At 36.8% G+C, this 12,414-nt stretch overlaps 1 protein-coding gene across 1 annotated transcript in view; it reads left to right on the forward strand.

Moving 5' to 3' along the window:
• Window positions 1-12,414, forward strand: part of ppfia2 (PTPRF interacting protein alpha 2) — a 128,927-nt gene that overhangs the window by 54,054 nt on the left and 62,459 nt on the right. Inside the window, exons 2-3 of the mRNA XM_007903784.2 lie at window positions 7,682-7,783; window positions 8,906-9,070. Of these exons, the coding sequence (XP_007901975.2) occupies window positions 7,682-7,783; window positions 8,906-9,070 (267 nt within the window). The remainder of the gene's footprint in view (window positions 1-7,681; window positions 7,784-8,905; window positions 9,071-12,414) is intronic.

Below are 12,414 nucleotides of genomic sequence, written 5' to 3' on the forward strand. Positions count from 1 at the left end.
AATTTATTTTTAAAAGACGAGTTGTGAAACTGACTAATGACGAAAATCTAAGATTCTTTTCAACATGCTGACTGACTGTGAATTCAAGTGCTTATGAATATGTGTCAAACATTTGAGTTATAAACAGATTTAAACTGAACTTTCAATAAGTTTGGAAAGAGAATGAAAATAAAATATGAACAGAAATATGCAGTAGACTTGATTAATGCAAAAAGCATATGTATCTGTGGATCAAATCAAATGTAATGATATTAAACATATAGACTGACCATTTATTAGGTGTGATTCATCTAGTTCTTTTTGAATGAAATCTGCTAGCCGAGTAACATTTCTGTATTATGGATTTCTACTCTTGGTGAAAAGATGGATGTTGCTTTCAAATCACATTTGCCTATGTTCCATAAAGTTTCAGGATTCATCAGAATAAAATCCAGCCATTCAGTGATGTTCCCTAAAACGTATGCAATTTTAATCAAATATCAGAATGCATCCAACTTTCAGTCATCTGGTTACTTATTTGGCATCCTTTCAGTAGGAAATGTTGCCATTGAAATTGAGGAATTTCCAATAACACCTCAGCTGTTCAGACACTGTTGTGCCACCTACACAGGCAATAATGAAAGGAACCTGCATCCTTCGCCTGCCAAGCCAAAAATATTTTATTAGAATGGAATATATTTCCTTTCACCAGATATAATCTTTAATGCTGGAATTCTTGGAAGTCCTGGCCATATCTTTTACCTGTTTTTTATGATAGCCTGAAAGCTTGATGGCCAGAAGGGTTCCATTAATGGTTCAGTAACTTTAATCCGTAACTCAACCATATTGTTGAAGCAGGCCTCCAGTTCAATCCCTGTTCGATGCTGTTAACTGATCTCATCTGGAGCATCACTAAGAGTACCACAATTTTCCTCAGTACCCTGTTTTTAAAGGGCATTATTGCCTAGGTTCACTCTTAATTGCTTTTCAGTGAACTCTATTGGAGGTGTGTGTGTGTGTGGTTACTGGGTGGAGTATTGATTGTTTTTTTTGCAGTAACCCAAGCTACAGTTAAATATCTTGATATCACTGGTCAAGGTTTTTACATGAATTCTGGGATAGATATTTGATCCAGCTGTTTGCGGATAAAACAATTATGCATCAAACTATTGGCTTCTTTAATCAGGAAATGTGCCTAAATAATGAAAATCTTGAGTGCTGCATCGAACATTTAAGTCATTTATATTTTCTTCAAAAAGGCATGACCTAGCTGCTTATCTGTGTATAATGACAACTGAGCAAATGATTTTACTTACATCCAATAGTTAGCTGGCCAGCAGTTCTGAAAAGTCCTTGTGCATGATTGTGAACAGAAAGCTAACATTACATGAACACATCCATTCCATTTAAGAACACTAGATATTTGAATTACCTTAAACATCTGTGCATTACAGCACAAGAGAACAGTTAATGAACCCCTTCAAATCAATATTTTGTTCTATTTATGATAGCCCTGTGAAGTAATAATTCATCGCTTTCTAACTTCAAAATAAGTAATTGTTATCAGCCATGATTTTATAGAATGATGAAACCGGCTCGAGGGGCTGAATGGCCTACTTCTGTTTGAATGCTAAATGGCAGAAATAGAAGGAAGTTTGGATAAAAGATTACTTCCAGGTTTAGTTTTATTACAGAGCTCTTTGACCTTTTCAGGTAGTAATGTTTTCTTGAAATCATAATCTCTGAAATGTAATATAATCTGAATTTGGTTATAATGAAACTGCTGGAAAATCTGTCAAATCTCAAATGATAGGTGGAAGATAAATGTTTTTTCTGTAATGTATTGGTGTTTAATTGCAATTCCAGATTTTAGTTTCAGATCCAGAACCTGCAAGAGTCTATAAATGTTAAGAAGGAACTGCATGATACAGATGTAATAATGGTGCAGTATTTGAACTGTACATAGTGTTAAAACATCTCCAACAAGGATTGTGGAGTCCTTTAGCTCAGAGGTTAGAGCACTCGCAAGCGAAAGATCTGGGTTCAATTTCCGACAGGGTGAAACCTTGGGCAAGTTTCCTCACTACACACGTCTGATAATAATCTTTCAAGAAAAAAACAATAATAAAATTGATCACTTCAATCCACGACTGTTTGTGGGACACTGCTGTGTGCAATTGGCTGCCGCGTTTCGCTCACAAATATACAGTCAATTCACTTTACAGTATTCTGTGAAGCGCTTTGAGACGTCTAGAAGACATGAAAAGCGCTATATCAAATGCAAGGATTATTATTATTATTATTGCAGGGGACAAATCAGTACCATAAAAATATGGATTCAGCTCTGACTGCATCATAAAAATATAAACATTTGTCTAGTGGCAATCCGTAACACCACCTTGGAGGAGCCTTAGCTACTTGAGCTGCTCTGCCATTTCCATTTGCAGCCAGAAAATAATAATAATCATCCTCGCATTTGATATAGCGCCTTATCTCGTTGTTGAAATGTCTCAAAGCGCTTCACAGAATATACTCTTAAGTGAATTAACTGTATATATTGTGGGTGAAAGGCAGCAGCCAATTACCTACAGCAGTGTCCCACGAACACTCATGGATTGAGTGGCCAAATTATTATTATATTTTTTTTGAAGGGTTTATAACCCCCAGAAAATGATCCACCAATCAACTAGCAACTGCTAGGTAAACAGAGACGTGTGGAGTAAGCGCACTTGCCTAAGGTTTCGCCCTGCCTGGGAATTGAACCCAAGTCCTCTTGCATGTGAAGCAACTGCTCTAACCAATATGCTGTAGGCTCCATGTCAATATCAAACCCTATCAGACCCTATACCCATATTAAAAGGATTACATACAAATTGTAGAATATTTTAGTAGGATTTTGATTTGTTCATTATAGAAGGGTGAATGGTCTTGTTTAACACTCAGCAGGTTGCTTGGCAATTCACTCACTCCTGCAAAGGGTTTAGTGTCAAAATCCTAGTAGCAGTTTGAAAGTATGCCAAAAGAACAAGGATTATGGTTCACATAGTCATCTATGTAACCCCATATGGAATAAATTTATCTCTAATTTCAGCAACAGCAATGATCTGAACAGGATTACAGAACCAGACAGGACTGCTGTCATTGCGTGCAAATATTATTTTCACTGCTGCATAATCCTGCCATTTTTACCAGTGCTTAACTGAGATACAAACATTTTTGCTGTTGCATCATGCTGGACATACAATCGAGTACACATCTTTAAAGTTGTCAATGCTTCTTGCTGTTACTATTTCATTAAAATACACAGTGATTTAATGCCTTCATGATTGAAGTCAGGTTGTATTCCAGAATTGTCTATTTTTTCCCCACTCTGGTTTTGCTGTTGTCTCAAAAAAAATCCCCTTCTTGGGTAATTTACTAATTCAATATTCAATTGGCTCATCCAAGTATTTTTTAAAAATTTATATTTATATTGAAGTAATTTGCTGCTTCATTGAATATTATGATATTTTTTCCAATTTTGACAAAATTATATTTTTCAGAACTGGTATTGTAGGACACTCATTCATGCAATATTCTTAGCATTTCTAAGTTAATTAAATAGGCATTACTCCTGTGTTAAACAAACACAATAAGGATCAAACTATAGGCAGCACTGTGAATTTACTCTTAAAAAACATGTTCCAGGAAGCATAAAGTAATTTTAACTTCAAACCTCATACAGAAGAGATTTATCCCATGCATCTGTCTATGCAGTTTGTCACTGATATTGCTAAAATTTTAAACTTTGTTGATACAACATATCTCTTTAAAAAAAATTATATCAAATGTAAATGCTACTTTCCCCAAGATAAATGATGTTCCATACTTAAGCAAAAGAAAAGTCCACTTTTTTGCAATGAGTTACAGTAAAATTATTTACTGCTGTGCAAGAACAATAAAGCAGCCAATTTATTGTAACCAAGTAAGTTTTAACATCTTGTCTCAGGATTTGCTTCCAAATCAGATACATTATTTATAACTTGCTTTAATTAATACATTATATCTTGACGAATTTGCTATTACATTCGTGGAACACTGAAGGCTATTGGCACCACAGCTCTTCAGACAATTGTGACAAGAGTGGTGTTTGCCATATGCTTCCCACTTGGATCTGACCAAGTCTACCCGATTTAGTCCACCACATTTATGTTACAGATGGTAAAGGCCTCTGCATCATGATTATAAATAGTACTTCAGAATCTTCTCATTTACTCTTGCTTGTTCTTTTACCTACATACACTCTGATGCTGAGTTAGATTCTCTATTTTGTGAGTCAAAAGCAGTGATCTATTTGGAAACATGAGGTACTGCTTCATACTGCTGTAAAAGTGCTGAACTAAAAGGTAATTTCAGCCTATTTTAATTATATTTTCATACCATAATTCCAGAGTGCCATAGGTTCTCCCAAATATTGTGGCCAATTCATCCCACAAGTAAAAACAAGATGTTGCCAAACAAATGCTACAATATTCCTATATCTAAGCCATTAGGATCAAGAATATGAGTTTGTATTTTATATATACAATACGATTTAGTACCTTTCATGTTGGGAGGGCAACTTGGTACTGCTGGCTGGGCACTTGAGCCGGGAGTTGGGAGCGAAAGAGATGGGAACCAAAAAAAAATGGAGAGGGGAAAAATGATAGAAAGCAGGGTGAAAGAGATATGTTTTGAGGCAGGCTTTCAATGTGGTGAGCGTGGGGGTAGGACTATAGAATGGAGTTCCAGAGATATACAATATGTACTTTATATATTCTATATTATTATTATATGTACTGTAGTATCTATTTCTCTAAAACACACAACCACTGGTGTCACCAAAGCTTTCCTCCTTCAAGGCCAGTCTCAAGACCTTTCTCTTCGACTGTGCCTTCAGCTCCCCTCTCGACTCTCTACCCCCTCCTCGCTCCCTCCCTTCCCTCCCCTCACCCTGACCATTTCCCCCCTGCTCAGGTCCCGGCCCAACTGTCCAGCGCCTTGGAACGTCCTCCCGACGTGAAAGGCGCTCTATAAATAAAATCTTGTTGTTTTTGCTCCAACCACTGAGCTACAGGACTCCATTATGGATAATGGAGGATAACCATTATCCTCCACATGATGACCACATAATAATATGTGGAGGAAAGTTTTGTTTTAAAAACAATTTGGAATACAATAAAAACATTATAATAGTCCTTAACTTCCCAGTGGTCTAGCCATTGATTTATTGCCTTCCTTGCTATTGTACACTGGAAGTAATAATAAACAGATTTATTTGAATTATGAGTTCAAGGATCAATTCTTTGAATGAGTTTATCATCTTCAATAATAACTGGTATAGTAGTTATTATTTTTATCTGCTATATCACTCATGATCTTGTTTTCTAGTGTATTTTAGCTTTCAAAATTGTTGTCCAGTTTTTAATTGATTGTAGAATTTTATCGTTTGACACAAAACTACTGAAGTCCATGAGTTGGTGCTATCCATCTCACACTAGAGCATCTGCTGAGGGTTTTCACCATCGCATCTGACTGCCCTTTGAACATACTGTTGAGGAAACCAAAATTTTGCATTTTGTAAAAGAAATCTGTTTCATTGCAGTCAACATGTGCTCTCAAATGAAAGGGAAACCACTTACACCCACAGTTACCAAGACAACTTTTACATGTTGCCAAGTAACAGCCTAACACATTGCCAAAGAAACTGTCAGTTGTATTGCTCTGTTAATAGTGTGGATTCTTGGGAGCAGCACCAATGGTATACAGGATAGAGCTGTAAGAGCTCATTGATTTGAATCCTGCTCTGTGCTGAGTTTGCTGAGCATTGTCGGGCCTGAAGCAAAATTGGCCCCAGCATTTCTAGAGTTGGGGAGGGAAAAAACAGCTCGCGTACCTGCTTCTGTTGGTTCTATAGCACCCCATTAACGGTAGAGCATGTATGTGGCAGGGATGAGGTCAGACTCAGCTGTGATGCCCTCTACACTGACTGCCAATGCTCACACATGAATAATCACCACTTGGGTAGGTTCCAGGAAGCTCAAGGATTCGTACCCAGGCATAAGGAAACCAGAAGTAGAAGCAAATGCCAATGGGGAGAAAAAAAATTGGACACACTCCATTTAAAACAGAAAATATGATTTTGGAATCCGATGTCTCATTGGAATTGTTGTTATGGAATAGTTTCAAAATAAACGTATTTTATACGTTAGATTTGACAGTCTATCTTTAAATTGTAGATTTATTGAAAAGAATTTCAGTATTTTACATTAGTTTAATCTCTCATTTAAAAACATGGCAGTTTTGATACTTCATTCATTCTGGCGGAGGCAGCAGAGGCAGCATATTTTCTGTCTCACTGTCATTTGTTTTACTGCAATAATTTTCTAAAAGGTATCTGTCAAACAGTATATGAAATTCAAATATGTTCACCTACCAGGTCCTTACAATATGCCTGACTGTGCAGCATTCCACCAAATGCCTAATCAAATATGACACTGTGCAGCTGTGAGACAAAGCTACCATTCAATTATTATCATATCTTGAGATTATAAAATGTAAATAATGATTGTTGTTCATAATATATTACATAACATAAACCTAAAATTTAACATGGTAATATTTTTGTAAGGAAGGAGGGAACATTTTTTTCTTTTTTCATCCAGTAACAGCATGAATGACTTACAGGATAATGACAAACTGCCAAATCTTGTGCTGACTGATGGGGAAAGAGCTGTGTCATTTTGCTCATCAAAGGACAGATTTGCACTGTAGACATGCGCTCTCACGACTGGTTTGAGATTGACATTTTTGGAGGTAACACTGCCTGCAGATTAAGGATCACTCTTCGATAAAGGTGGATTCAAATCTAATTCACTGAGTTGAAAAGCTAATATTCTAACATGCATCCCCAACCACTGGTGCACATTTGCAAATATGGTGGTTTTGAGGCTTCATTCATTATTGCTGAGGCAACAGATTTTCTTACTGTCATTTGTTTTACAGCAATCATTTTCTAAGTGGTGTATGTCAAACAGTATCTAAAATTCAAATATGTTCACCCTCCAGGTCTTTACAATATGCCTGACTGTGCAACCTAGTGAGTTGAAAAGCTAATATTATAACATTTTCATATGGGATGGATTTACTAGTGGTTAAAGGTTTTGTTACAAAATCTATTTTCGTTGCAATGGCGAGCTTGGTTTGGCAACCAGAGAGAGTGATGGGTTATTAATGGTGCCATGAATTTTATGATTCTATTTTGCAGGGCGTCGGAAAGGAATTGACTTGGATACCTCTTTTCAAAAAAGTCGGCATAGACATGATGGCCCAAATGGCCTCCTTCTGTGTTGTATAAGTTCTATGATTATGCCTACTGGCTATTTGCTCTCGCTCTGGCTCTCTTCCTGTCGCTCTCCTCACTACCTCCTGCTTGCTTAAAAAGGTCCCATGCATACACCTAAAGGCTGTTGGGGTCAGTCCCCCCACCCACCAATTACCTCTGTCACTGCTTCATGGGATTGAATCCCAGTGGATACTAAGATTCAAACCAGTTTTGTCAAGTATAATTGAAATAAGTTTTGTCATTTTTTGAATATCAGGAGCTTAATACTGCTCGCTCTTTCTTCTTAATTCTGCCTTGGTGTAAGATATTTATTGATGTTTTTTATTTGTTCCTTAACAGGAATTTGCTGCACTGACAAAGGAGTTAAATGCCTGTAGAGAGCAACTGTTAGAAAAAGAAGAGGAAATTTCAGAACTCAAAGCTGAGAGAAATAACACACGAGTAAGTTACTCATATCCATGAATCTGGATGTCTTGGAATATTTATTCATTGTATTTATTGAAATATGATCTAAAGTAACCTGACACATTACCACAAAAAGCATTAACATTGCAGAGATATCATAATACATTACTGCATCTATAGTGAACATGCTGTTAGTAGTTTTGGGGATTGTAATGCTGTCAACTCTTGTAAAAGTCCAAAGCACTATCCACAGGTAGATCACTTATTCCATACTACCTGAAATTTGTGCCTTTTTACTATTCTGCTCTTGCAGAATTAAGACCCAGAGAGAAAACAGCTATCTAAGCATTCTGCACCCTGGATTATAAAAAGCTTTAATTGAATAAATGCATAAGAAAGTATGGAATAATAAAACACTATTCCAATTGTGGAAATTTGTTTCCTCCATATAAAACCTGCTTATTATTGATTCATCCCTCCTCTAGCACGCATAACATCTCCTGAAGAAAATTATTGTGTACATATTCCCTGAATTCTAAAAATAATAATGCACAAACTACAGAATATTCATACGTCTCTGTATACTTATTTAATAGGGGTTTAATAGTGATTTAATAGAGTTGCTCATAATTTATGAGGGGTTTTGATGGAGTAAATGAGGAGAAACTGTTTCCACTAATGGGTGGGTCAGTAATCATAGGACATAGATTTAAGATAATTGGCAAAAAAACCAGAGGGGAGATGATGAGAATTGTTTTCACGCAATGGGTTTTTACAATCTAGAATGCACTGCTGAAAGGGTTGTGGAAGCAGATCCAATAATAACTTTCAAAAGGGAATTGGATAGATGTTTGAAAAGTAAAAAATCTGCAACACTATTGGGAAAGAGCTGGTGAGTGGGACTAATTGGATAGCTCTTTCAAAGAGCCAGCGTAGGCACAAAGGGCCGAATGGTCTCCTTCTATGCTGTAAGATTCTATGATTCTATACACCTGTTAAACAACCCTGACCGCAGTTTGTGTACTTCAAACAGGTTCTAAGGTAGAAATGAAGAGTTGTCAATGTGAATTTAAATGCATTGCTGGCACCTGAAATTATATAATCAATGTAGGTTTTGGTTGTACTTAATGTCAAATATAGTGTTTATATATTTTGCAGCTATTGTTGGAACACTTGGAGTGTCTTGTGTCAAGACATGAGCGGTCATTGAGAATGACGGTGGTGAAACGGCAAGCTCAGTCTCCTTCGGGGGTTTCCAGTGAAGTGGAGGTTTTGAAGGCTTTAAAGTCACTTTTTGAGCACCATAAAGCATTAGATGAAAAGGTAAGAGAAAATGGTTTACACAACGTAGAACTGCTTTTTTCCCACAATTCACTCCTGTTAATTTAGGTGTAGGCCTAGCTAAGTCGGTATCATTCATGCCTCTGAATCAAGATTGGGAGTTCAAAACCCATTTGAACTCATAGTCTGGGCTGACACTGTTGTGCAATATTGGGGGTTGATTTGTCAGGGGATGCCATTCTTTAGACGAGATGTTAAACTAAGATTCCATTTGTCAGTTCAGGTGGACATTATCGATTCCATGGTACTACATAAAAATTAGAAAGAGTTTCTTTCAGCGGGCTGGCCAACAATCCCCCAGACAAAATTGGTAATTGTTTGTGTGCAAAGAGTCACTCCACTTTACAGTAAATCCCATGAAGTGCTTTGAGATGTTTTGATGGCGTGATATGGTGACATACTAAATGCATTAATATTATTAGAATTCAGAAGAAACTGAACTGTTTTGAACATAATATCTAATTGTGCATAGACTGAAGGGCCTTCCTCATTTGAACTCTTGCCACCTTTTGATTTCTTTACCTTTCTGAATTACTATGTCAGTTAAATTGACAATATTTAGTAGTGCAATCAGTTCGCCTATTTCTGTTGTCATTAGTTCCACCTATTCCAATTATGTTTACTATATAATAATAATAATCTCTAAAATATATCCATTTCAGTGGAATTTAAAATATCCAGTTTTACTATTAAAATACATTTTAACCTCTCCATGAATAATTTCCCTATTACTAGGAAAATGCACCATGTTTACTAACTACACTTCGTAAATGCAGTATACGAATTAGGAAAGATATCTCCTACATTATAGAAAACAATGCTCAAGTGGTTTTGCAGCATTGATCTTTGTGAGACAGTTTTTCATTTTAAAACCCAAGTGCTGCAAGTGCATGTACTAGTAACATCATTCACTCTGAATTCAAGCTCACCAAACAAGGATTTTGCTTCAATCTCACCTCCATCATTTATTCCTTCAAGCCCCTCTCTTTCATAAGCCTAACTACTTTCCTCTTGAAAGCGGCAATTGACTGCCTACATCACCCAACTCAACAGGGCATTTCACATCCCAATTGCTCTCTAGGTGAAAAGATCTCCTTTCAACTATTCTTGTGACTCTCTTACAACTATGTTCCATAGAATATATCTGAAGGCTTTGCACGTTTATAGACAATATGTATGTGATGCGATGATATCATACATCCTGAGTATACACATATACTTAATGTCTACCCAAAGAATGGAAGTTCATGTCGATGGCTGTAGCATTGCTCTTTCTGCTTCCATTATGTAGTGAGCAAAGCGGTGAGGATACACTCATGCAGGAAACTGGTGATGCTATTGAATGTATATGTAGTGCAAAGACCCACCCTCCCTGGATGGCCACTACTGGTAGGAACAGCAATAGCTAGGAAAGCTAGAGGGAGTATCTGACAGCAAAACAGGTTCAGCCTGCAGGCCTAGCACCTTTGCGGTTGTTGTTACCTGCTGACATGCACGCTAAACCTAGTATTACGGTCTGAAATAAAAACAAAAAACTGAAAATGTTTACAAGATAGTTCTGGCAAAGGGTCATATCTGGAAAAAAAAGTATCTTTTTCTCTCAAATGATGATGGCCCACAGTGCATATCCAGCATTTAGATGTTATTAATTTCATATTTTCAGCATTCCTCATGTTTTGCAATGACGGGCAAGTTTCACAGAGTAAGAAACTGTTTTGTAAAACATACCCATAGCTGTATACACTTATACTTAATCTCTACCCAAAGAATGGAAGTTCAGGTCGATGGCTGTAGCATTGCTCTTTCTGCTGCCATTATTTAGTGAGCAAAGCAGTGAGGAGGGCTCTATATAAATCCAAGTTGTTGTTGTTGTTATGTAAAATGTGAAATATTCAATAAATTATGTGCTCTATAACAGAAAGAGTACCTGTATGAGCAACATTAGTTTTGAGCACTATTTGCAAATGTACCGGTATCGGATTTAGAAAAGTGGTCACACAAAGAAATAATACATAATGAAATAGAAACCTAAAATGAGGTTAGATGTGAGAATGTTATTCTAAAGTGATCATCATTACATAAATGCCGAAATCCATGCAATGCAATATTGATGAGTTCTCACCCCATCTTTGTAAAGTGAGTTAAGATCTTCTACGTGAAAGGCGCTATGCAAGTATAACTTCTTGTTGAGTTCTACGGGAGGATGATCTCAGTTAAGGATATAGAACTTAAGGATATAGTATCAAATGTTACTAGTTTTATGCTACTGTACTATGCTTCAAAATTGCTGATACTGCCTGTAGTCAATGAATTATGATTGAACTAATTGCTACTCCTACAATATTCCACTCATATATGTTCCTCTACCTGCATGCAAATATATGGTTGGAAACAATTTTGGATGCTTTTTGCTTAGATCAAATTATTGAACTTTTTTGTGCACAATGACTATTTTTTGTGGTTTAATAAAATGGGGCTTCCAAGTTACCAGTGACGTTGCTTTATTTTTGGAACATTGGTGAATGTGGGATGCCTAGTTTTCTCAGATGAGCTGGAGGCAAGTCCTTTGAGTAGGATAGTGGCTGCCATCTGTGCTTGGGTGAGGAAAGTGGAATTGAAAAGTTTTTTCGTGGATTAGCTAGAATTTATAGATGCAAGCATCTGTGAGGTACAACAGGCTTGAGAAAGGTCATAAGATTTCCAGTGTGCTGGTAGCCGTGCTGTGTCTTTAATGCAGCATGTGGAGAACATTATGTGACAGACAAGTGTTATTTTGAGATGTGTGTATTTTTATTTCTGCTAGTGTGAAGCAATGTCAGTAAAGATTGTACCAGATTTCTGGTAAAAACATTTTCTCATATGAATCCATCAGTTGGTCAGTTTGTATCTATAATATTTGTGATGGTGATAACACTTGCACCAGGTGACACAGCAATTCATATCTTGGTTTCTTCATATCTTGGTGTTCTGTGCTTAACAGCATTAGGAGAAACAATATCATTCCAATGGTGATTTTTCACAGCAATAAGCCATTGTTATTATTCTTTAAAGCAAATCACATAAACATTTGTCTTTGAAGCACAGACCCCCAATAGGTTGGTGACCGATTAATGTTTGTTTGGTGGACATCCACATGCACACATCTTCCAGTGGCAATTTCAAGGACCTGGTCGACTATTCCCCTTCTTACTCCATGGGCACCCAACAGCTGCTTCATTGCCATCATTTACAGATAATTCAGCAAAGACTTCAATTCAAGCCAATAGCCTTCCTATGTATTGCTCTCACAGTTTTGTCTTAAATTTCACACTCCAAAGCAGAGTTGA

This window comes from Callorhinchus milii, unplaced genomic scaffold (assembly GCF_018977255.1).
Source record: "Callorhinchus milii isolate IMCB2004 unplaced genomic scaffold, IMCB_Cmil_1.0 Scaffold5, whole genome shotgun sequence".
NCBI classification, from domain to species: Eukaryota; Metazoa; Chordata; class Chondrichthyes; order Chimaeriformes; family Callorhinchidae; genus Callorhinchus; species Callorhinchus milii.